The following is a 27,937-nucleotide window of genomic DNA, read 5'->3' as shown; positions in this document are numbered from 1 at the left end:
AAAGAATCTAATGTTCCATCAAGAGAATCACGAACCTACAAGTGTAGCTGTTACCAATACTCATGTGTAGGAAAAATTGCTATCATTGATTGATTTTGGAGTGCATCCTTCGACGGTAATAACTACAATCTATTCGTGTAAGAGAAATAGGGTTTGCCTATGTTACGAGATTCTAGAAGAGGTTGATGATCCTAATGTCATTGATGTATTTTATGATTGGAATCTTTGGGATCCTGTTGACTCCGAACTTGACGATGATTATATCAGAGTGACACAACGAAAGTTTGTTGACAATGTGTTGCTGCAGAAGGCCGATGCCAAGACACTCATTCCATTGGTGCAGTTTGTTTGTGACCTTGGAGTTAATGGCCTTTCATTCAATTACTGATTGCTTGAGGGCAAGCAATCTTTGGGTGGCGAGGATTTGTGATTTCCCCAATTTTAATGTAGTGGTTAATTAATTAATTGGTCCCTAGAATTAAATTAAATAATAAAGTACCTTTAATTAATTAATAAATAGGGGGCCTAAATTGATATAATAAAATAGATAATATGGTCAGTATGTACGTTTAATTCTCTAGATTTTTTTGTAGGCTTTTATAAAGTGATGGATCGACATTGCAATTCCTCGTGGATTGGATTTGATTTTGTTAATGTTTTGTATTTTTAGTCATATAAACCTATGAATATTTATATATAAGATATAATTTGTTCATTATATATATATATAAATTATGTAGTTAATGAATAGACATGTCCCTTGAAGGGACATGTCTCTTCATATCCTTATTCCTAATATAAATGCAAGAGAGATTGTTGTATTTGAAACATACAAAAATCGCAGGTAGTATTATTTCATGTAACAATCCTTTGACTTTAACATGGTATCAGAACCATTCGGTCTTATAGGGACCCTTCAGATAGAAAGTTGAAATTGGACTAAGTCGCAAGTAGTTTTCCAATATTTTATTTCCACGAGGAGACATTGTTGAGTTTATAAAAAAAATTGACTGAATCTTTGGATCTCTGGCATTAGTGCACTCGTAGAACATTTGTTGGCTCAAATCCTTTAAATGCATTCTCAATGGCGTTATTAGGTGTTACGCTTTGTAGTTGGGTGTGATCAGAAAGATAATGAGACATGCATCCCTTCTTGGTTCAATGTTTCTAGCATCTATTTAGACTATAGTCTTGGTTTAAAGTAACATATATAATCATTGTGGGAGCATTCATCGCGCTTCTTACATATAAATCCGATCTTTGTTGATGAGAGGCAATCAAACAAGGATGGGAGCATAAGATTCATCTACCACCTTGAACATCATGAATTTGGTTTAAGCAGCGCCTTGTCATATTTAGAGGTTCTTGGTTGAATGTCATCGCTCTTTGTATCGAGAAGTGATCTCCGTGATCTCAAGTTGTGATCAAAACTAATGATAATTAAATACAAATACTATTTGGTACTAATACTATCCCAATAGGATTAATATGAGATGAGTCTACTGCAATTACATGTCCTTGGCAAGACGTATATTTAAAAGAAACAGTTTTAGTTCACTCCTTTCCTGTGAGAGCCTGGATGGGTGAATGAGATATTGGATCAAACAATAATTGGTTTCCTGTGCATGACCGACTTTCTATGTCATATTACTATGAAAGTGAAGTGTGGGAAGTTTCTTGTTATTGGAGAAAAGAATGAATGAATTATTTAGAGAAATTTTTTCATTTGTAACAAAGGGGAATTGAAGAGGGACAACCACTAGAAGCAAGACAAATAATTAAATCCTAGAGGTTTGGTGAAAATCTTGTGACAAATCTTATATGTATAATGGGCATGAAACTCACAACATTGATTGTAGTTATAATAATTGCGGCTACAAACAAAACTCAATTTGTCCACAAAACCAACCAAAAATTTGTTGTTGGAATTGTGTTTCAGAAAGATTTGTTCATTTTGTTGTAACTACCTTTAATGTAGAAAATTATTATGCGATAGGAGATGGAAGCATAATTCTTCTCTAAAAATGATGCTATGGTGACTTTTGCCGAACAAGGACATTGCAATGCTCATGTAGTGGGAAGCTAATGAGATCGCCACATAGAGGAAGCATACAAGGCGATTGGATTTGGAATCTAAAACTTTCTTTTAGCATCACCAACAAACATTGTATTAGAATGAATGATTCTAAGCATTGGGCCCAAAACAAAATGTCGAAAAACAATTGGTGGAATGATACAACATAAGAGGGATATTTTCAAGCACTCACCATATTGACACCCGTATGGGAAGGAGATAACAAAAGCACTAATGGAGTGATCTTTGCATCAATATATGATATGCCATCAACAAACGCTCCAAGAGGGACCATCTTGGTTGTTAATTTTGTAACTCTGGTAATCATATCTGATCTAAACTACAGATCCAGTAAAGCATGGATATCCTTATGTAGGATTTGCCTCTTTTATAACCATATATAATTAACCTTATCGGTGACTTATTTAGGAGCATTTAATGATGTCCATTTTGTATAGTAGTTACTATAATTACTATCTCAATATAATTTCTAAGAGATGCCAATCTTGGAAGATTATCATTTGTTTATTCATAAGGACCGACCTAGAAGAGTCATGTCCTTTGTAAGGGCATGCCTCTTGGGTGCAATATAAACAAAAGGTAAATATGAGGATAGAGAACACACAATACACAATCAAGTCTGCTCCTCTACATTACTGCCTTATGTGATTTATTTGTAGGGATAAGAACATTTCTAGAATAGTTATTATACTATTGGTAACACTTCGTACAAGTCTGATATACAAAGGATCATCTACAACTAAAGGCATTATAAGTTTGGTTATTCAGAATTTGTAGAAACTTTACATGGTATCAAAGCTCTAGGAATCGAACCTAGGCTCTGCAAATTGATAGTCAAATTAAAAATATCTAGCAACTCTTTCTACCTTCAATGGCTAGTCTAAGAGATTAACTTGCAAGTATAGGGACCATAATTGAAGACAGAGAGCTAACGCTAATGGCCATAGATGGGTTATTGGGTTCATGGGAAACATTCTCACAAGGAGTAAGTGCTAGCGACAATCTTCTAGACTTCAATAGACTTAAAGGAGATTTCCTTCAAGAAGAATTTAGGAAACTTAAGAAAGGAGGAAAATTGAAAACTGAAGATGAAGAACTTCATGTTCTCACTACAAATTCCTATAAAGGTAAGAAGAAGCACTTCAAGAAGAAGGGCAATCAACGAAATGACAAACCTAAGAAAGATTTATCCCAAATAAAATGCTTAAAATGTGAAAAATTTGGACACTATAGATCTAATTGCCCTGAGAATTCAAAGCAGCAAGTAAACTGTACAAAAGTTACTAGGATAGAAGAAAACTATGATCCTAAGAAATGTGTATTGTATTTTGCACTATCAAATGAAGTATCAAACACAGCATGGGTAATTAATAGTGGATCATCTCGACAGATTATAGGATACAAAGAAGTACTAGACTCAATATCAGAAGAAGTTAATGGAGAAGTTACCATAGGTGATAATTCCAATCATTCAGTCAAAGGAATTGGGAATTGTACCTTGAAATTGAAGTCGAGTAGTTCTCTCCATCTCAAAAGAGTACTCTATGTACTAGGAATAAAGAGGAATCTAATCTCTGTTACAACACTTGAAGATGATGGACATAATGTTGCATTCATGGACAGTAAAGTGATGACCTGGTCTAAGAACTCTTCATTTAAGAAATCAAAGTTGATTGGTCAAAGAAAGGGATACTTGTATGAATTAAACATAGAGCCTATTCAAGCCTTAATTCATGAAGTTGCTAATATAAACGAAATGTGGCATAGAAGGTTAGGACATCTAAACTTCAAAGCCTTATCAACTATGGAGAAGATGGTTACTGGTTTTACCTAAGTTGAATAAAGATCATTCAAGCATATGCAAAGGATGCGCTCAGGGTAAGAACACCAAAAGTCCATTTCATGATAGCACTAGAAAAACTAACACTGTTTTGGAATTAGTCCACTTAGATTTATGTGAACCTATGTCTGTTCCTTCTCTTGGAGGATCTTGGTACTATATACTATTTATAGAGGATTTCTCTAGGAAAACATGGATTTACTTCTTAAAATGTAAAGAATCAAAAGAAATCCTTAAAAGATTTAAAGAATTCAAAACCTTAACTAAAAACTTATCAGGATACAAACTCTTAGGATTGATAATGGAGGGGAATATACTTCAGACTTGTTTAAAGATTTTTGTAAAGAAGCAGGAATTAAGAGGGAGTATATTGTTCCTTATAACCCTTAGCAAAATGGGGTAGCAGAAAGGATATATGTAGAAAGTTAGGATCAAGCCCACTGCTCCTATAATATACTATATATATATAATATATATAATAATATATATATATATTAAATACTATAATATATATATATATATTATATACAATAATATATATTATTAACATGGATAAGTATATGTAGGAAATTATGATTACCAATAACAACAATGTATCTCAGGTCTAGTTATTCTGACTGAAGCTACAAGTTTAACACTCCCTCTTAGCTAGGGCGGATTTGTAGAACACATTATGCTCTCAAGTATATGAGAGATATCATCTCAGTATGATCTTCAATTCACTATAAGGCTAACTTTCTTAACATTCCCTCTTTAGATAAAAAGAATTGAAGCAATTATAATACAAGATTTGAACACCACCTTAAGTGTGATCTATGACAAGTTTAAGTTATGGTGTCCAGTAAGATGTGGCCTGAAGAACCATAACAATTTATTTTGACGGTGTCCGGCAAAATCCGGCCCGAAGAACCATGATGAGTTGATTATCAAGGTGTCCAGCAAAATCTGGCCCCAAGAACCATGATAACACTTGCTCCAACATATTTTGGTGTTAGGAGATAGATCAACTATTGATAAGGTCGTCACCTTACAATAGTGACCATACACATGAATGATCGTCACCTTTCATAACACACAATTGCAAAAATTTAATCTTTCTGTGGCAATAACTTAATGAAGTCTATTATGATACATTCATTATCATGACTTTCAGCACTTTGGGACAACAACTTAGTGAAGTCTATCATGATAGCATGTCTACCATTTATAAGATTGTCATCTTACAATGATTACCTTCTATTTATATATGTCAATGAAAGATTGTCACCTTCATTACATATCATATGCGAAATAGTAACCACCATGAACCAAGTCAGAGGGTGGTGAGGCTTTCACCTCAATTCTCCCTCAAAGAGAAGAATGCATTACAAGGAATTTCACTTAGAATATCTCCTCATAGAGAAGATATCATTTACAAAGTATTGCACCTTGAATTTCTCCCTCCGAACAATGATCTTGAGAAGTTAGGTCTAGTAGTTACTTTATTAGAGACTCTCTTCCCCTAAGGATTTTTGTCAGACTCACTCTGAGTCTAATATCAATTTTCTGATTTTCTGGTCATAAGTCATCACTTCCTCATGAATACATAGGAGTAGGCTCATCAAAATCATGCAATCACACACATGTATTTCTAGACTCCCTTTGAGTATAAATTATCTAAGCTCTTGTGTCGCTTTAGAAGAAGTGTCATACTCCTTAATGTAAAAGAATCTCATAATCTCAATCATCAAATATGTTTCCTTCAAGAGCCTCATTTTATTCATTTTGATCATCAAGGTCTTTGGAGCTACCATCATTAGATTGAGTCTGCACAATATTAGGTAGCATATGTAAAGTACCAACCTTCTTTTCCTATAAGAATATCCACAAACATAAAGGAAAAAATCAAGGCAAATAACCCTTATAGTCTGTATAGAATTACAAATAAGAGAGAGACTACAAAGAGTAAATAAAGATAAGAATACTTATCTACAAATGAAGATTTAGAAAGTGCCTTTTTAGATTATTTGAGAATGGAACATCTCCCCTCTAAATAAGGTTCAAATCGGAATGGAACATTGACTATTATTCCCCCCCACAATGTAAAATTTCAACTCATTCTTATATTGTTGAACAATTTTGTATGAATTATGACAACTCCTTTCTAAGTTCCAACTTGCTCCTTTCATCCATTGAAGGTCCAAACATTCATTTAGCTTGACAGTAGAAGTGAACATGTCCTTCCATTTTCTCAAAATCGTCCACAATTTGCCAATATCTTGATTGAGTGTGATTGTGTCATAGGTATGAATCTACAACTCATACTTCGAGTTTCATTCATCAAATAGAGACTCGTAGATGGTTCAAATGAATTCTTAAAAGCTTCATTAATGTCTCACAACAACTCAAATGTCCTTTGTTCATGCAAAGATATTTGCTTGATATTTTGATTAAACCCATATTATGTACATCTTGCAATCTGTGTATTCCAAATTTATACCATTGGTGAATATCATATGTTGATATTATGTAGACCTGAGGTAAATTCATGAATCATGGTCCTCTTGACTGCTACAATTTATTGATCACTGGAGAATCCATTCCAACATGGTTTACTCCCTCTGAATCAATATAACAGAGATCACTGAAGGATGACTGAATCATATCCTCTATATGCTCCCTCTCTTTCAAGTTTTCCTTCAATGAAATATCAGTCTACCTCTAAATCTCAATCTCCATTTGAGTATCAATTATCAGAGTTCCTCATTCAATGTTATTTTTGATGAAGTTTCAGAGTGCCTCTGAATCTGATATCAGTCATCATTGTCCTGCAAGAACATTCTCAGAGAAAAGATCAAGGCATGTATATCTTATAATTCAAATAAGAGTTTTAAAATAATTTACCTCATGCCTATGACTAACAATGTAAATAATTATAAATTAACTCTCCATTTTATGACATTAATTTTGGTTCCATCGAGCCATTCTTATAGAGACGACCTCAAACTTTACAGTGACACATAAGTATTCATATAGAAATGAGTGTGGTCCCTACAATGGCGCTATAGAACTTGATCCATTATTTCTATAGATTCATTTAATAAACATATAATATTGAATTAAAATATTCATCCAATTATTATCCTTCAATGTAAAAAAATGTTATTTTCTGAGATTGCTGCAGATGTACTAATAGTTGACATTGTAATTGATTGTGTTCCAAATGCAAATGAAGGCTTATAAATAAGAGAGGATGAGACATGTCTCTAGGGTTAATCATCACTAGATAACATATTAATATATTAGTAATATTAATCTGATTGAAGCTACAACTTAAACATTCTCAAATGCAGGATGTGAAGAATGCCTTTGTCAACCATAGAAAATATCTTTGTGAATGAAAGAGTTAATGGGTTAGAGAAAGTATGCTGAATGCTGCATAGCGTGGTTATGGGTTTAAGTCCTGATTGAGGTAGAGTGATTTTTATTTCCTTAGCCATTACTATTGCAGAAGAATCAAAATTTAAACACCATTTGTTAAGTGATTGCTGTATGTTGGTGGGAATTCATATATTTCTCTAAAGGTGACTGGCTGCCAGTCAGTGAGGAAGTGGTGAATTTTCTTATTCATTATTCATATGGAAGCCTTTGCAGCAGTTTGTTTTCTTCGAGAGTACAAAATATCCAAATGATGATTATATTTGCTTTTCTTCATTATTCTCAGATAGATAGTACTAAAAAAAGTATATTAATGCATGTGATAAAAAATAAATCAAAGATATTGGAATGTACATTAGGCACAAAAGTAAAGTACTACGGCCATAAAAGATTCCTTAGAGATAAAGAATACAGACATGGGTGCCAACAGAAAAAAGGCCTACCTCCAAGCAAGTACAATAATAAAAGGAGTAAGGTAGAAGACCTCATAAGGTAATAAACAGAAGAAGACCGTCCAGGTTGGAAACCAAAGTTTTGAGTTGTTCATGTTCCAAGAGCAAGGGCAGCTTCTGCTTATATATGGAAGTATCGTTTCTTAAGCATGCTTGAATATTAAGTGTAGTCACTAACATACTAGTGACAAATATTTTGGAGTGTTTGTAGTTGTAATGAATTGATTTTTCTCTTAAAAAATTCCATTTTAATTTCTCTTACAGATGGTATTGCAAAAGCTGTAATCCTTGCTATTTTAATTCATTTACATACTTGATTTATCATCAAAATAAGATAAAATGAGACTCACTATTGAGGAACTAAATGAAATGTCATTTTAGACTCTTCTTACTTATTTGTGACTCTAGTGTATATGATCCTTGAACTGAATGATTTCTTCTGGTACAGCTGATCTTGGCAACTATTCCACGTGCAAAACACGAACCAGCTCCAAGTATTGTGACAGATAAGAATATTCAGTTATTGTTTGAAATTCAAAAAAAGGTTAGGATTGCACATTGTGAACTTTGTTTACTTTGCCATTATGTTTTTAAAAATGCATAATCAAAATTGAAATCTGTTCTTCAAAGCATAATAATAGATATAATAAACATAAAAAAGGCTCGCGTAAGTCTGACAACTTACTTGGGTATTTCTGATAAAATATTTTTTATTTACTCAACTATGTCATCAGCAATATGCCTCATTTTTAGGTTGAAAATGATATTAGCCTCACAGGCCTAGAAATCCCATGCTTTTTCTCCATTGACTCTGTCAAATGACTTGGTGCTTGTTTTGAGTGTCAGGTTGACAAAATACGGGGAAATTTTTCTGGAACATTAGTATCTTTAAAAGATATTTGTTTGAAGCCTCTGGGTTCTGACTGTGCCACTGAGACTGTTTTACAAGTAAATTTCTTGCCCCCATAAACTATTTAAAGAAAAATGAAAGGATATGTATGAGAAGAATAGACTGTTTTATTTAAGATTTATATTTATTTGCTATTGTTAATGGAAATCTCAGATTCAGTATTTGCAAACTAGCCGGTGCCATTTTTGGTGCATTTATCTATGTGTGTGTTATTTTGTGACAATCCTTGCTTACATTCAAGCTCTTTAAAACTTCTACATTTATTTTTTGTGTTGGTAATATATAAAGCTTCTACTTCTACAGCAGTCATTGTCAACATGTATTTCCCTAAAGATGCAATGTGCCTGTAATGTCCCCTGTTTTGGGACATTAGAAATGTTAACGACATATTCATATAATACTAAAATTGACTTTGAGAGCGTGGACCTAAATTATAAAAGGTCAATTTAACATTATAAAGTGGGCTAAAAATGACAAGGAGAGATAAGTCGAAAAGCCAAGAATGGAGTCGAAGAGTCACTACTATGAGAATTGAAGGAGAAGAGACTCATTCTTTTGGTATGCTTGGTTTTATGATTCAGATTTCAGTTTCTCTCTTGGGAGAGTTATTTAGAAAGGTTCAGCTTTCAGCCAGTGTGAGGACATAGCCCCTCTTGCCGGCAGACAGTGGACGCAAACCCATTGTCCGTGGAGACGCAACTTCAAGTGTCTTGTATGCGCTTACCGGTTCTCCTCTTATGGTTCCAATCTGACTGTAAAACTGTGTTTAAGATTGGAATTTGAATGCTGGTTATTGTATTGCTGTTGTATAATGCAATAACATGATTTAAGGAGTTCTATGAGAGTTTACTGGTTTTAATACTGTTAGTTTGCAACGCATTTTCGTATGCTTGAATCTTGAATATTATTTTGAGAAAGAACGGGTTAATATCTATTGTAGAATATGCTAGTTTCTGTTGTTGTTTTGTAATACATATGCCTATGTTATAGTTATGAATGTACTGTTGAGGAAGAAATTGGGGAAATATCTGTTTGGGATATTTTAGGGCCTTTGGCAAGGCATTAAGGATTAGGAAAATTAAAACCTTATTATTTGTTCATTTTCTGACCACAAATTCGTTGACAATTAGAAGACTCAATGCTCTTAAATTTTTGAGTATTCTTAGCAGTTAGTAACCATTATTGGCAGTTACCTAGTTTATTTTTCTTTTATTTGTAAATCAATGCCCTCTCTCTCTCTCTCTCTCTCTCTCTCTCTCTCTCTCTCTCTCTCTATATATATATATATATATATATCCAAGTTATTGATTCGGATGTGGAATCGGAAGGGGATGTGGGATGCAGTTTTTTTTTGTTTGTATGGATGCATTTGGATATATCTATGCAAAGAATCTAAGAAACTTATAAATGCAAGAGCTTAGACTTATAAACTTAGAAATATACAAACATACATCATTTGATAGTATCATTAATCATATGATACTTCACCATTGATCAAGATTCAAGATATTTCATATGTCAATTAAATAGTTCGAGCTACAAATTAAAACTTCATAGGCACAAATATTCATTTTCTAGAGAGTAGACTCCATGTCCAAACTACAAAATCAAAAACACAATTCATGATTCAATGTTCACTAATCAGAATCATAAGGATTCTCAAAATAATTTGAATCCTCCCCAACTCCAACTGCTGCAAGGTCCATATCATTTGAACCAAGAATGGTTCCACCTACGCTAGACGCACCAGGTGTTATGGACCCATCGTCACCATCATCCATCATCATAGTAAGATCATGAAGTGTCGCATTCGAGTTTGCATACTCAGGGAGTACATCTCAAAGTTTGGCTGCCTCATCCATGTATTCATCGTCCTTACGTGACAAAAGATGCAAGTTGGTATGAATGTAGACCAAGTCCTCAACTTTCTTTGACCCCAACCAGTTGCGCTTCAGTGAATGGATATAAGATTATGTACTCCAATTCCTTTCAACAGTAGAAGAACTTGCAACGTGCATTGTGTTTACAAAATTAATTTTTGAAAATTAAACATATAAATGAAAACTAAATGGCAATATGACAGATGTTAAACCCTAGATTGTACATTGTAGAATACAAGTTGTAATCCAAAAACAAATATCAAAACTTGTGAGAGGATTTTAATTACAAGAGGTTGTAGATGCTTGTATGGCTGACCATACATGTACCACCATGTGATTGCTCCCATTTTATTTTGGTCCTTACTTGCAAATGGATTAAGCTTTGTTCTAGAAGCAAATAAGCCAAACTCTAGCCTCACCTTTTCATGCATCTCATCATCTTGGGAGATTTTTGCAAAAGCTTTGGAACACCCATTAGCAACCTCTTCATCAACATATGGTGCAAATCTATCTGGCATAGAAAGTGCCGCCTCGCTATAATACCATGAAGATAAAGCATATGCAAGGAGGTGCAATTGGGTAGTTATCTTCTCCCGATGATAAATAAATATCGTATTCACTTTACTACGTAAGGCTTCACATTTTGTAGGGTCACTCTCATGTGCTTGCATAGAATGTTTTATCTTCTCAACCATGGTGTCCGTGCCATCATACACATCTCCCAAGCAAGGTGTATCTGTATTGGCAATGTGAAGCATAGTCATGATGGGCTTGGTGATATCCAATCCATATTGCACACGAACCCACCAACGTTCATCCAAGCTTATACCGCTAATCTTTAGGTCTATTTCTGTATATGAAGCCTTCCACGCACCCCATTGAGGACAAATGACCGTTTGTCTCAAAGCATCTTTCACCTTGAGAAGTCGTCTCATAACATAGTATGAGATGCAAGACGGGTCTCAACAACCAGAACAAGTTAACAATATGTTAATTGACAATAACATTATAAATATTAACTAAGTTACAAATCCATGAAACATATTAATTGCAAAAGATTAATTTACCTTTAGCAACTCCAATTGTGAGTATGTTCTAAAAATGGATTGTGACATGTTGTGGTTAGTCACAGACATTTGTATGCCCCCTTCCTCTTCGTATAATTGCTTCACCCAATCTATTTGAGTTGCATGATCAAGTTGAGGGAGTTTACAGTGCATAGTGTCCAAAAAATATGTTCATACTGACCCTCAACCAAAGTACTAGCTCCCCTGCAATTTTTGGCATTAACAACCCAGACTGCATTCTCACTACCCACCATATCAATGGCCTCAATGAGAATATTATAGATGAATTGTGAATTCTTCACCTGCCCTTGACAATCAATTGTCTTTAAAAACATTGCCCTTTTGGGGAACACTGCAATCACATTAATTAATGGTTTGTTTGTTTTATCTTTCCAACCATTAGACATAATTGTCACAACCAAAGTTTTCCAAAAATTTCTATTGGGTTGAAGTGCTTTCTCTATAGAAACTCTCCTTTTGCAAGGGTGTGGTACACCTTTTCAAACACAAGACTTGTGTAATCATTTGGTGCTTTTTTGACGTCTCTTACCATTTCCTTCCAATATGGCGATCTTACCAAGTTGAAAGGAAGGCCATTGGCATAGAGGCAATGTGCAATGACTTCATCAACACAGCCTCTTGCCTCCATTTTAAATGCAAAGTGCAATGGGGCTCTTTCCGAGCTGCTGCAAAATTTTCTACTTCATCCTTCTCTCCTGGTATAGATACTTGTATGAATGGATGTTTGGAAGATACAATTGGTTTCATTTCAGCCGATGGTTGCATTTTGGTCTTTTTTGAGAAGGTTGATAATAACTCTTTTTTGATCTTTTAAGCAAAAGATCAATAATCTCTTGCTCTTTTACAAATGAAGCTATCTGTGCATCAGAGAACCCCTTCCCATCTGCACCTTTGCACATTCCAAAACCTTTACTAGCAGGGCCCACGAAATGAAGTTTTACTCGAGAATAAAAGCTATTGGAAGGCTTTCCTTTGTTACTTTGGCAATAATTATAACTCTAAATATAGGAGCCACCACCTGCAACTTGTGGTATTCTTGTTGTATGTCTCCATACAGGAGACCCTAAATCAATTTTAAATTATCCCCTCCTTTTGCCACTGAGCTTTGACCTTGTCCTCGCACTAAACTCTTACTATCGGTGGCAACCATTCTTGCACAATACAATGTAGTTTCTTTCTATAATAAGAAATTAAATAAATATAAATCAATAGAAAAACTATGAATATCAAACATACAAGTAAAAAACAATGATACAAAACCATTCAAATAGATACCTAAACTTGTTTCTCAATTTCTTTAAAAATAAAAGAAAATAACTTGAAACACTTCTTCACAAGCTTAAAACATTTCATCAAAATCTCAAAAAACTTCATTGAAACACTCAAGAATGGGATAAAATGCTGACCTCTTAGTACTTTAATGAATTTGTGGAAGCTAACTCTTGCCCTACAATTGTTCCTCTTCGAAAATAATCAAGTTGCCTTCAAAATACCAAGACGGAAGCCAAATGAGAAGGGCAAATCCAACTGCATACAAAATGATGGTTGAATGGTTGAAAGGCTTCTATAGGGCTGTTTTAGGGTTTGGCAAAAACAAATATGATAAAATAAGCCTAAATTGCCCATGTTTTAATTGCAACTTAAGTCAAAAGGGTATTATTTTTTAGTTTTATAATTAGACGTCCGCGGAGGCATCAGGATGCCATTTGGATGCCATCCGCAGGCACTGGATACGTCTGAAATCCTGTAAAAGGCTTCTTGACGCATCTAGATGGTATCCTAGTGCCTCCACGTGCTCGTTCGCCTCTGCTTTGGTTTCCATGCTGTCAGGCCACACATCGATATCTATCTATCTATCTATCTATCTATCTATCGATCTATATATATATATATATATATATATATATATATATATATATATATATATATATATATATATATATATATATATATATATATATATATATATATATATATATATAGTTTTTTTTGAATGCATGTGCTTGTGTGCAAGTTTGCATGTGAGCATGTGCATGTTGTGCACGCTTTACCATACTTATGTGCATGGCAGTCCATGCTTAATAGTTCAAACTGTATCGAGGTTTGATGTCTACAACAATTATCATTAGCCTGTATTTGCATAAAAATGCTATAGGCTTTAGGCAAAGTGAGACGACCTTGAGACATGCATATCCATATGATTCGTCTTGTCACCGCATTTAATAACTCTCATTGTTCAAATGTTTCAAAGACTCTCATCAATGCTATACCTAGTTTTAAACTAATCAATTGTTCTTTTAGTTGTAATTCATGAACCTTTCCTTCTTGTGTACATGAATTCTTTATACCATGTTGAATACTATGGGAATGGCTAAATGGTAAACCATCTAGACGAGTCAATGCTTTGGTCACTAACAATTGTAGAACTTTAGACTAGGGCACTAGATATAATATTATGTTAAAAACTTTAGATTACTATGTACACATGCATTAAATATTTGCAATAAATTGATTATGAAATAATAATATACACTAGCCTTGTTGAATCAGATAATTTAAACAATGTAATTCTCTTTACCTTAACAAATTTAGCATACAATACGTACATGGGGTGGTGTTGATTTCTCCACGTTCATTCTTCTAGAATATTTGAAACATTAAACTTAATTAAACAGTTTGCTAGTAACATACTAAAGGAGTGACATTTAGGGCTCCCTAAGATTTCAAAGAATATTTTTATCTTAATTTATTGTAATTTCTTTGTTTCTATAGTAGGCAATATTTTATGTCTAAATCTAAAAGAAGCAGAAAATAAATGTTAAGAATTATTGAGAGATGTAAGCTTATAAGATGATTAGATCATTGCTGTTAACTTTATAGTGAAAAATGTTACAAACGTTAGAGTGTCTAAGTAGGAAGGTGCACCTTTCTATTAGTTGAAGAACCTCTACAAAAAACTGGTCTTATTTGATTTAACACAAGAATTGTATCCATTTGATATGGTAGTAAATGTGAAGAAAATGATTGGGATATAATATCCCATCTCAATTAGAGAAGGGGATGAAATTTTCTCTGCTACCCTATGTGCAGAATAGTCAGCGGGGGGGAGGGAGAGTTAAGATTTCATGGGTTTGATTTGCACAAGCTGCTACAATTATGATCCATTTGAAAAGGTGAGAAACATTTGGAAGGGAATTACGACATAAGTACGCAATAGAAGTTTACTAGGCAAACTATGTCGATTATCCAAGTTAGGAGATGGTAATATTCTAGGATTAGAGTTGCACAAATCATGTTCTATGGTCCATTTTAGGTTCCTAACCAATTGGATGATGACTTAGATTGTATATAACATGATGATTATTATAGAATAAAGGCCAAGTAGTTGCCAGCCATGCATTGCTCCCAAAAAATCATCACTAATATATAGGCAATAGGCAAGCTTGTCTTGCATTATGGAAAGAAGTGGCTAGGAAAAACAAGAATATATGTTGGCAAGGGTTGGGTTAGTGTCATACTCGCATACAACCTAAGGGGAGCTTTGGAATCACACTCTGTAGTAATGAACAACAGAGAGAAAAGATGGGATTGTCTTAGCTAGAAGAACAAAACAAAGAAGTGGTCAAAGAAAAGAAGAAAACGGTAACAAAAATTCATCCACACAGAATTCGAGGAAACAAATCCAATGATGACCATAGTCCAAAGTCTCCAAGGAAGGTTGTATATTCCACAACAACCCATATGCTAGAATTCATTGACCCTTCTAACTATTCCACTTGCTACCACCTTGGCTGAACTTTTGTCCACAATCGATGAACCGTCATACATAACCATTGTACGCATGCAGGTTATTTACAAAGAAGCTTCTTTATCCCTTTTAGTTCTAAAGTCAATCATAAACGTTACTACCACATCCACCACAAAAGTTGCTGAAGTAGAAGTAATTGATATCTTTAGAGACTCAATAAAGAATGGAGATCTTATTTTGGGAGACACAAAATCTAAGGTATATATAAGGAAGATTGCTCCATAGGACTCGATTCCTTTCCTAAAGCTTGATGCTTTTGAAAAGGTGACAAAGAATGTGTAGAAAAGGCAAAGAATAATAAGAATAAGACTTAAATAAAGAGCTTGAAGCCACATACGATAATGTCTTAGCTAACATTCCTCTTAGAGTGGAATATTACGAGGACATGGGATTATGGCAACAAGTCAATGAAGAAAAACTAAACAGATTCACCTGTCCATGCAAATTGTGTAGAAAACTAAAGTTGAACAAGAAACAAAGGAAAAAGAGAAGATTGTTGGAGATTCAAATACCCATTTAGTAAGCTCTTCTCCTAATCATCCAACTATCCCCATCTAGTTATATGTAAATATTTAAACAAAATTAGTTTTGATCTAAGTGATAGTTCCAAGGATCAAAATTAAGGAAAGATGCAACTACAAATGACTATGATATCAAGCAAAAGAAGTAACAACATATGAAAGCTTTATTAGAGCCAATTCAACAAGCGAAAGACATCTTTACGCTCCTTGTATTACTTTGTCCATAGTCGTTGCAAAATCTTGAAATGTTGAATTCAGTAAGAAAGATCACTGCTAGATGGCTAGAGAAGTTAGTCAATGAGGGAGGTGATATAGGAGATGGAGTAATGGTGAAGCACACAACATTTGATGTATACATCCATTGTTTCACATCCGTAGAAGACGAATGCAAGAAGTTTGATGCCACAAATGCATGGGTGAAAAACTATCTTGATGTTTTGTTGAAGATTGAATAGGCAAAGTGGATAAAAGAATGGACCCTTGAATAAGGGTTGCAAAAATAAAGGAGTGGTATGATACCATCTGTTTCAAGAGGTCCACAATAAAATAAATGATTATAGGCTTTTCAAAACATGAGAAGTTGGTCACAAGTATCAAAGGAAAATGGTTTGATCTCCTCAAGGCAATAGTAGAAAATAAGGTAGAAAGATTGAGTGTCATATCACTTATAGAAGAGTAGGAGAGGATTGCTGCATTGAAACTTATAAAGATACCATTCCACATAATTTAGAAGTCTGAGAAAAATCTCATAATAGTTGAATCAAATATTAAATATATCAAGAATATATTGCAAACTTCTTCTCACAAGAAGTGATAATCAATCATATGCAACCAATAGGTCAATTACATCAAATGAAAATGATACAATGTATTGTAAACCATTTCACCTCCTCTAACCGTGGATTGCTCTCCTCTGCTAATCTTGAGACGAGAGTGGGGTCTAGGCATTGGACATGAAATGAAGAGCTCCCAACTTTGCACAAGGTACCTAGCTATCTGGAAATGACATGACAGATGGAATTTGTTGCACCATAGTGTATCTATCGAACATTTCACATGTAACATGCAAGTATCTAACACTATGATATGGTTGGAAGTAAATGAACAAGCATTTATCTAGTATCAAAATGAATTATAATCAGCTTTCGCCTAATCACTTTAACCAAGTACCTTGTAGATAGATCTAAATCAAAGTCATACACTTCTCTATTTCTTTGTATTGAACACTTGTCTATAGACATATACTGGTAATCACATTATGCCTAAAATTTCATTTGACTAGAAAATAAATTTAATCTTCACAAGAATCAAGAAGAGAATGCATGTCTACCTAAGCTAGTGCAATGGTTGTGACTTTACTCATTTAGGGAATGACTCATTTGAACTATTAACAATCTCATAGTATTCAAATCAATTGGTAATTATGTCTTAGGGTTGTAACATTCAACATAAATACATCAGTCATTGAATCATAAAAGAAAAGACAAGATAAGATAAATGTATTATTGTCGAACAAGAGACCACGAAAAGGGTCCAAGGGACAGAGAGCATACAACCAAGGTGGCTAGCAACAACAGGACCACCAAACGGTGTCCAGAAAGAGTAGAGCAAAATAGAAGCAAGAGAAAGAAGAGAAACAAGAACAACACCAAGGCAAGGATTAGGGATCCTTCCTTGGTGTAAAGAGGTCTAGAATAGAAGGGTAAGGCCTAGGGCAACCAAGAATCCTAGTGCGTCTCTGAGTACTCCTAGAGGGTTGACACTGCTGAGTAAGCCCGCTGCAAGGTATCACGGATTTGGAATGACTGATGGTAGATGTGTCGACCGGACGCTTCACACCCCGAGTAGGAGCAGGGGCAGGAAGAATATAATAATAAATAAAAACTAGAATTAAACAACCTTGTTAGCCCTGTCTGTAGTACATTGGAAAAAGTAATGAGAATTAATCGTTGGTAGGATCATAAGTTAAACAATTCTCCTAAATCACAATTCATAAAACATTTTTAAAACAATTGTTGCCACTTTTTTATTAAATTTATTCTGTTATATAGCCTAATTCTTCTCTGCAACTTTATTTTTATTTTGGCTTCTATTTAATAAAAATTCTAAAAATACCACCCAAATAGTGGGGATAATATCTTCAGTAAGTTATTAAATTACTACAATGCATAAGTATAATAAGTACTGATGGAAATGTGTGAATGCATTCAGTTAAAAACCTGTTCAAGTAATCAGTTCTTTTACATGTATGACAAAGGTGTACAGATAAAATATATTTTGTAAAATAAATAATAACTACAGGAGGTGCACAATGCATTTAATAGCCTTGCAGAAATAGTCAAGAAACTACAAGTTGGCCAGTATGGAGCTTGGCTTAACAACCTTTGCCAGAATTCTACCTTCCTCCAATATGATTGCAAACTTGTAAATAGAGCATGAGCATTCATCATAGCATTATTGGTGTGCCTTAAGATATAGTTTCTTTGATTGTATTCATGGCAGGGGACACAAAATTTTTGCTTCAACAAGGGCTTATGGTGAGATGCCATTGGAAGGTATAAAAACAAAATTCAAATCCTTTTCCAGGAGCTTCCTTGCCACAACTTGGATATGAACATTCCTCAGCATATTGAAGTAGGGTTTTGTCAATCAATATGGCAACAATACTTTGGTAGATACAAAATGTGGAAGCATAATTTGACTGTGCAATCAACGGAAACATTTTTTGAAAGAAACCATTTCTCATTAATGCAATAAGTATAAAATTGCAGAATTATAACTGATAACTACAGTTCTCTTATAAAAAAGGATCAATTTATACATGATGTTAGAAATCTTGAATCACAAACTCTTTTTCTCAGGCTAAGTATTCTAAATAATAGAACTTTATTGATACTATAGCAACTGGTATTATTGAAATGACTCGCAAGAATGTGCAAAAGAAAGGAAGCAAGCAAATTGGTTACACCAGAGCATTGATACAAGGGTATGAATGGAAGATAGTGAATAGGATTTTCATTAGTGTGAGAATGGAGTACAATCCTCAGAGCCTATGATATGCAAAATCAGAATGGCTAAGCCTAAAAACAGAATGAAAGAACTATTTAGGTGCAATCGTCTCATAAAAGACTCATTTTGCAGTTATCTAATTTGATCACATTTATTGGCATTTGAGATTTTTTTTAGCAAGAAGATAGGATACACTATGTATATTTTATTGTGTTGGTGGCATGCGACATCCTCATCAACAAAGTACATGCAATTCCTGAAGGAAGATGGTCGTCCCATTTCATCTTCTTGTCATTGTATTGACCCCAAAATACTATCACATCAACATTTGTTATGTGCCAGAAAAGGTTTCCCTTATGGAGATTTTGAAGTGGTTAAAGGGTACAAGGGAATTTTTTGTAGACTCTTCCTTGAGATTGATTTGTGAGCTAGTCATAATAAAGTTCATGATTATGTGAAGTCAAAGGTTCAAAGTGTTGAGGCTCTTCATGATAGGCTGAAGAAGCATTTCCATTTTTGGTGGTATTTCCACGGTCAACTTCAAACACCTACAATGCCCATTTTTGGTGGTACTTCCATGGCCAACTTTGAACACCTACAACCCCTTGCAATCAAAGTTTTATCACAACTATGATGATTTTTTATTTATTTTTAGACTTAAAAGTTTCAGTTTTCTGCTTCAATTTTATTTATAGACAGATATTTATAAAATATGATTTTTGATCATATATATTTTTAATTGTTAATGTTTTTTCATAGGTTGCTTGTTCATTTACCTTTGAAAGGAGTTGGAACACATATTCTTCCACTCACATAGTAAATCATTGCTCTAAAAAAGGGGAACTTAGTATATGTGCATTCCAAGTCGTTTCTACTTTTGAACAAACAAAATGACTACAAGGAAGGTGTGACGAAATTGTTGGATAATAAACTTAGAGCATTTTCACTTTGATTGTTCGACTTTGTAGAATGGCACATTTCAATATTTCAAAAGCTACAACACTTCTAGTACAAGTGGCAGTGGCACTAGCACTGCTTGTGATTCATGTAGTGTTCCTTCATCATATAACGTCAATGATGATGACGATATTGATAATCTAGAAATTCCATTTGATGATTAATTCTGTAGATCTAATTGTTCAACTTGATATTGTTGGTATGTTAATATTGAACTCTACGTTGGAATGTTGAATTATGTAAATATATATTTATCATCCATGTTTAAATGACATTCAAGTTTATCGTGGTTTTGTTGTTTATATGATGCCATGTGATATTCTTACACACACACGCGCGTGCGCGCGCACACACATCTTTTTAGCTAAATCTAGGAGCAAAATCCATGAACTAGAACTTGGATTCATACCAGAACAAGTAATGTGGCCAAAAATTTAAACCGTTTTTCTACTTAAAATGTTGCAATCTAACTGGTTTTCTTGAAATGGCCGAGAACAAAAAAAATAGCCCAGGCAAAAGGGACTGAATTTTGATATCATAAGCTGAAGTTACATTTCTTGGAAAATAAAAGTCCTGTACTTGTTAAAATGACATGTCAATCTGTCTGGTCATGCAGTACTTCAAAATGAAGACAGATTTATTTGATCAGTATGGGGGTGCATCGCATGCAAAGTTCTGCTTTGTGGTATGGATCACAGTATCAACTCAATGTTAAGATTTCCTTGATATTTAACTGTATAATGCAGCATTTCACAAGGAATACAATTATCTGAAATTGGCTTCTTTTGCTAGTGTTTATAATAATAATGAATTTTAAAAGTGATGGTCTTGATGTTAAGTGTTGGTCAAAACACAAAAGTATGAAAATAGGAAAGATCATTGAGAGAGATCGGGACTTTTATTCTGCACATGTTCTTACATATGTAAGAAGTGAAGCATGTGAAAACTAATCATTTGTTGTGCTTTTTTTCTCACTCAGCATTACACATCTTCAGAACCATGTTTGAGTGCATACCAAGCACCAGTTGATCCGAGCACAATATTAGGGGGTTATACAGGAAATAACTATTCGCAGGTTTGTTAACAGTGGGTACATTGCCTATGGTGATTACATTTTTACTTTCGTTTTGCAGGTAAACTCCTTAGTTGACATACATCTTAATGTATCAAATGAAAATGCCTTGCCTAATTATTGTTTTTGAACAGGCAACTGCATTTGTGATTACGTATCCTGTGAATAATGCTGTTGAAGAGACAGGACATGAAAACGGTAAAGCTATAGCCTGGGAAAAGTCATTCATTCGTTTAGCAAAGGTGTGTTTCATTCTCTTTGCTATAACTTGTCAAGTCGTATAGAATCAAAAGATTCAGTTTCAGATATATATATGAAAACAAGCAGGATGATATTATAGCAAGCATAACATACTTTCAATAATATTTCTCAAAATTCACGTGTGCATGTGTGTGATTAAGCACTCCAAGAAAAGTTGCAGAAAATATTTAACTTGTTGCAGAATAACAATAATATTTGATTGATAAGTAGAGATATTTTCCACAACAAGTGAAATTGTGATATTGCTATCAGTATTTAACTGTTTTTGATTTTGTGTCAAACTGATTGACCTGTGTTTCATGAGTTGTGGTTCACAAGAACCCATCTCTCATGAGAATGAATGGAACACTTAGCACTCACTGTATCTAGCTGATGCTCATGGAGGTGAAGTGTCAGGACTTCTTGGGAGGTCACCCATCCAAGTACTACTCCATCTTGTATGTGCTTAACTACGGAGTTTGCTCCATGGTTAACAAGAACCCATTTAGAGTTTCTAATGAATGGTTCATAAGGCACAACAGTTGCTGAATGTTTGGCAAATGGGGTGGCAAGCAAAGTGGGCTTAACCATGGACAATACATTGTAGTTAAGCGCACTTGAGCTAGAGTAGTACTAGATGGGTGAATTCCTTGGAATTCCTGACACTTGGCCTCATTGAGCATCACTTAGATGCAATGAGTGGTATGTGTTCCATTCATTCTCACAAGAGAGGGGTTCTTTTGAACCATTACTCCTAAAACATGGGTCAATGAGTTTAACTCAAAAACTACACAGTTAAATTCTAATAGCAATATCACAATTTGACTTGTTGGGGAAAATATCTCGTACTTATCATTGATGAGCTCAAGGGGCTTTGTAATGAGTGGTCTATAAGACAACACTTGCTGAAGGTATTGTAAAGGGGGTTGTAAGCGAAGTGGGCTTAACCATGAAGGAAACTCTATAGTCGAGTGCACTTGAGATGGGTGACACCCCGAGGAGTCTCCACGCTTCACCTCTGTAAGGATTGCCTAGATGCAATGAGTGCTAAGTGTTCCATTCATTTTCATGTGAGATGGGTTCTTGTGAACCATTCAATACTTATGAATCAAGGATCAACAAGTTTGACTTAAAATCTACACGGTAAAGTCTTGATAGCAATGCCAAAAATATATTCATTTGATTAATAATCTTGACATTAATTAAATTCAAGCTATGTATCACTGAGTTTTTGGGATTTTTGGGGATGATAGGGGATGGCAAAGGGACAACTATAAATTATATAGTTGAAAATACAGGAAATTTTCAGATATTTATAATATGTTACTGAGCTTCATGGAGAAGGATTGGGTTTTGGTCTAGGTACAATACTAATCCAGTTCTAAGCTAGTTCTCCTTGGGTTCCGCCTGGGTTGTTCCTAGGAGCCTTGGTTCTCTGTGGGTGTTTTCTGTAAAACCTATAGTGAACTCTAGCTCACGTGAAGGACCTTGATGGAACCTAGGGAGAACCTGTTGGAACCTGTAGGACCCACAGTTGTGGGTGCTCAATGTGTATCACATGCCATAAAATATATTTTGTAAACCTAAATATTCAACAAAAACTTAATTTTGACCTGTAAAGCATAGCTTTGCTCATTTTATGTTATTTCATTCTTCTGTCACATATTTTCACCATTTTTTATTTGTTCTATAACTGTTGCATATTTCCTCAAAGGTGAACGCTAGAGGATTAATACACACATAAAAGGCCTAGGAACTGTTCATCTAAATTTTAATTATATCAAGTAATGGCATTTCTAACTTATTTTTATATGTTTGAAGGTTTGAAGCAATGACCAATGAATTGAACATGTATGATTCTATAATATATGTATAAATTTACAATTTTATATTTTATGAATTTATAATCTACAAATGTATATATCAATATATGTATGAATATTTTTACCTACATATGCATGTTGTACCAAACCTCTCTTTTTTTGGTGATTTTGCATACGTATACTTGCATCAGAAGCAGGATTGTTAATTAGTATATATATGATAACATTGATAAAGTTGCAAAATGAAATCATTTTGACATATACATCATAGTATCAAAGATTCATAAGTACTTAGTACAACACACCAATAAAGTTCACATGAGTGATGGGAGTCCATAAAATTTCTAGTATAAAGCTTCCATTATTCATGTCACAGAGTCAATGTGCACATGATATAAATAATATAGAATACACCAAAATACCCAAAGGCTACAAGTTTGTGCTATAAAACACAAATGTCCAAAACTTTGTGATAGAAAGTATCATGGTTGCCTCTAATCGGCATTTACTATCAAGGCATTGAAATCAGAGTTTGAGTCACTGCAACTATGAAGGGAGAGGCTAACTCCAACCACTCTTTTTCGTGTCTCGTTAATTTGGGTGGCATGCTTTCAATCAACATCCCATCATAAAGGTGGGGTTTGCTGAATTTCCGTAGTCTAAAGAACTCGGATTCACAAAGCACCATGCAAACCCTCTGCTTTCTCTGCATGTTGAGAAGTTAGTTTATTCCTCTTGACAAGGGTAATAAAGTTGCGTTGGGCCAATCCCTCTCTACAAAATGGTAACTGACAACCTGCTATCAGACGTGGAAAATAGAAAACTAATTAGGACTTTCAATCTTTAGGAGTATCAGATTGTATAAATGGCTAAGTAGGTGAGAAACATTTTCTTGGCATTCTCCAAAGATGTCTTCTCTGGGCTATGCATCCAGGTCAGAATGACTTAACCATCATAATCCTGAGATATGTCTTGCAATACTTCTATTAGATTAGTTCAGTTGAGAACTCTTAGATCTTAAAGTAAATTCATATTCATCAATTTCTGTAATGAATTGTGTCACTGTTCTTCAGCAAGGGTTCATGCAAACCTGAGCATAATGTCTGCAAACTAAAGTCATTCAATAAGCACTCTGAGATAATCTGTTTGACAAAATTGTGGTAGCTTCAAATAAGAGCACAAATTTCTGGGCAACCTGTACTTGGAACTCATCCTAGAGCTTTCAATTTTTCTCAGATCTGAAAAACCATACGAATCTCACCTGGGCAAATGTTTGACAAAATGTCTTGTAGCAGCTGAACTAGTAAAAGGGAGTGAATAAAATTGCATCCAGTACAGGGAGTGTCCTTATAAAAGTAGCAGATCTCTCAACAACTTCTTTCAAGTATTTATAATTCTGCAGTGGGCATTGTGTATATATTTCAGAGCTGTCATGTCCCCTTTTTTAGGCCAATGAGATTTGTTGCGTCATTAGCCCATTTTGCCTTGGTTCCATGGGCAGACAAGGTTCACTGTGAGATCAGAGCAGTTCTTGGCCTATGCAGTTTCAGTTGCTGGCCTGTCAGCGTTGTTTCAGTGGGATTTCCAACACTTACTATTTTTAGTAAGTCAGCATGCTCAGCTTTCTCGGTATTTCAGGGTTGGACTAGGAGCGTTTTGTTGAGACCTTTCCAGCAAGCTCTGAAACATGCATGTCCGAGTCCACCTGATTAGAGATTTTAATGCCTGGAGATTTAACTGATTTATTATAAAGTGAGTTTATAACTTAAGTTCATATTAATAATGTCACTTTATTATCAATGGGCACTTTATCTCCTTAAGCACGGGAAAAGTATTATTTAAAAAATGAAATATAAAAGCCAAAAGGGAAATGTGAAGAGTCACTTGTTTGTGCTTGAAAAGGGAAGAGGGAGCTCATTTTCAGCGAAGTTGGTTTTGTGATTTTGGTTTCACTTTCTCTCTTGGAGAGTTATTTTCGAAAGCTTCAACTTTCAGTAGGTGAGAGCATGAAAACCCTCAAGCTTGGACAGTGGACGAAAACCCATTGTCAATTGGAGACATCATGTAGGTGTTTTGAATTGTATTCCAGGTCATATTTTCTGTTATCCAATCTTACTATTGTTACTATAGCTTGGTCATTTTACTCAAAAACCTAAATGAAACTTTATTTTGAAAATATATTTTTGCTTGAAATTTATTGTGATAATATTTGAGACTTTTTTATTTGGTTATTGAGGGCGGCATTTGCTTGTAAAATTTGGAAATCATTGCGCGAGTTTTTTTTTAAATCTTTTTTTGAGATTCATTTAAGGGTTTTGTGGCAAATATTCGGTTAGGGATATTATAGTGGTATCAAACCATCAAACTTGCAAGCTTGTGGGACATATCTACAAAAAAGATTTATCATTTTCAATGCTGGAAATTATTTATGAAAACTTTTTATCCGGAGTTTTATTATAGCATCGAACCTGGCATCCTGTTATGTATAATCAGAGTCGTGTATCCTGCCAGCTTGTGGGACATTTTTTTTACAGAAAGGTAGATGATACAATACCAAGCATGGTTGAATACAATATACTGTGTGACTATTACACAGAAAATTAATAGTGTTTTTCTTCACTTAAGCAGGTCATTCCTTCACAAGCACATTGAAGTATAACATCATTTAATATTTGGAGGAGCTAGAGTTTGTGTTAAAAATGCACTTTGTTGTGGCTTTTTTAGTGCAAATCACACTCTTGGGCTGCCATTACATGTGATGTTTTTCATGTATTTGGAGAAAAATTCTCTTCAAATGCCTTTTATATACAAGTATCAGCATGCAAGAGGCAAATTGTACTCAAGAGGCCTCATTGCATATTTGAAATTGCTTGGCAATACCATATATTGAGTCCCTTAGTGCAAATCACACTCTAGAAGCTCAAACACATGAAACATATACATGCAAAAGAGAGATCTAGTGCAAATCGCACTCTTGGAGGGCGTTTACATGCAACGCCTTAGTTGGAAAATATGTTTATCATGCAAATCACATTCTCCAAGTCCTTTTGCATGTTCAAAAATTTGCTTTTTCATTTGCCCAAGTCAAACATTTCCCCTCAAAGAGCAAATCGCTCGCTCCAAATGTAACATGTTTTATTTTTTCCCTTTACATGCAAATCACACTCTCTAGATGTGATTGCATGTTTAAAAATATGTCTCAACTTATCATACATTTGGGTTGGACTAGCCAAAATTGCACTCTAGAGAAGCATTTGCATATTTTGGTCATTTGCAATTGCCTACAAGAAGAAAATCACATTCTCTAGATGCATTTGCATGTAACATATTTCAAAAAGGAAATGTTATTGAATTGCATAACTTATATTTTCTATTTAGCACATGTTTAATTGATTATTGAGAAAATATCACTTAAAGGGGTCAAATAGAATATATACACTATATAGTTTACATATTGTGTGTAAATATTTTACGAAGTAACATTTTTATATGTTTAATATCATATTTTAAAAAATATGATTTTTATGAGGCAAATTTAGTGACGACTTTTTGTGTTCAGGCCAAACATTATTTGAATTTTGTTGTTGTCAAACTCGCAAGTTATTGTTATTTTAGATCTCCAGGCCATATCGAATCTCATGATAAACATCAAACCCAATTTTACTAGCATTATTTAATGTGTTAATAATTGGTAGCTTTAGTTGGATAAACTATAGTGCAAATATATATTTATATATATTATATATATAAGTGTGAGATATAATATATATAGTAATTTATTAAATATATGAGATATTTATGTCATTATATAAATTACATTCTAATTAATAGACATGTCCCATGAAGAGACATGTCTATCCATAGTACATACTTTATCCTATATTAGAGAGATGGCTGCCATTTAGAAAATACATACCATATACAATGGTAGTGTTATTACATTTGCAGTAGATCCGGGAAAACTCAACATGGTATCAAAGCCTAGTTGCAAATGTAAGTAAGGGTTACATATGAGAATTATTAACTTGCAGAATTGGTAGAAGAAAAGATAAATAATATTCCCTCTCTATCCTTCAGTGCTGGTGGGAATAGGTATCACATGATACAATTTGTAATCAAAGAAGATACCTAAGTAGAATTCGCTGCACTGAAACTATGACGTTGTTGCCCACCTTAAACAAGAAATGAGATCTTTGGAATTAGGAACACTTAAGAGTAGTAGAGAGGAGTCACGAAAGGAAAGGGCAAGTACGAGGCATGACGGATAGACTTACTCATGGAATTTAACGATGATGAGAAATTGTACCCTATAAGTGCATCTTCGTTTTCATCTTGTAAGAGTAGAGAATAGATATGCCTTTGAGCGTCCACCGAGCATGTAAGATCCTTCTGATGCTCCTCCTCGCCCTTTTTCACAACTTAAGTGTAAAGACTAACATTGTCAATAAGCCTTGCCGACTCAGTAAAATGGTTGAAGGCCTATAATATTATATATTTTCTTATCAGTGCTCCCATTTCATATGCAAGCAAAGTATGATGACTTCAGTTATTGATCAAATCAGTCAATGTAAATTCTATGAGAAAAGGCACCCGAGGAAATCTTACAAGTGATAAATGGCGACTAGACCAAAGATTTCCCTCTAATGTAATTGTTAATTATATCAATTCAAAAGCATCGTGGGTTGTTGCGGATTGTAGAGGACAAAGTCGTGTATGATTCTGAAGTATTTAAACCCCATTTTGAATGAGTCATCCGTAGGAGTTAGATCGACGATGGACTGAATTGCTTGCTTAACAGGATAATACGCAGCCTCTACTAGATAGG

The 27,937-nt window shown here is 34.3% G+C and overlaps 1 protein-coding gene across 1 annotated transcript in view; it reads left to right on the top strand.

The window, feature by feature from the left end:
- LOC149542587 (uncharacterized) overlaps positions 1-27,937 on the top strand; it is a 230,419-nt gene that overhangs the window by 89,500 nt on the left and 112,982 nt on the right. Inside the window, exons 13-17 of the mRNA XM_089797485.1 lie at positions 8,253-8,348; positions 8,651-8,752; positions 20,594-20,662; positions 20,957-21,052; positions 21,184-21,291. Coding sequence (XP_089653611.1) covers positions 8,253-8,348; positions 8,651-8,752; positions 20,594-20,662; positions 20,957-21,052; positions 21,184-21,291 — 471 coding nt within the window. The remainder of the gene's footprint in view (positions 1-8,252; positions 8,349-8,650; positions 8,753-20,593; positions 20,663-20,956; positions 21,053-21,183; positions 21,292-27,937) is intronic.

The sequence above is a fragment of the Cupressus sempervirens genome, chromosome 8 (genome assembly GCF_028749045.1).
Source record: "Cupressus sempervirens isolate cs-2001-9-10 chromosome 8, ASM2874904v1, whole genome shotgun sequence".
NCBI classification, from domain to species: domain Eukaryota; kingdom Viridiplantae; phylum Streptophyta; class Pinopsida; order Cupressales; family Cupressaceae; genus Cupressus; species Cupressus sempervirens.
This window is presented reverse-complemented; position numbering and strand designations above follow the sequence as displayed.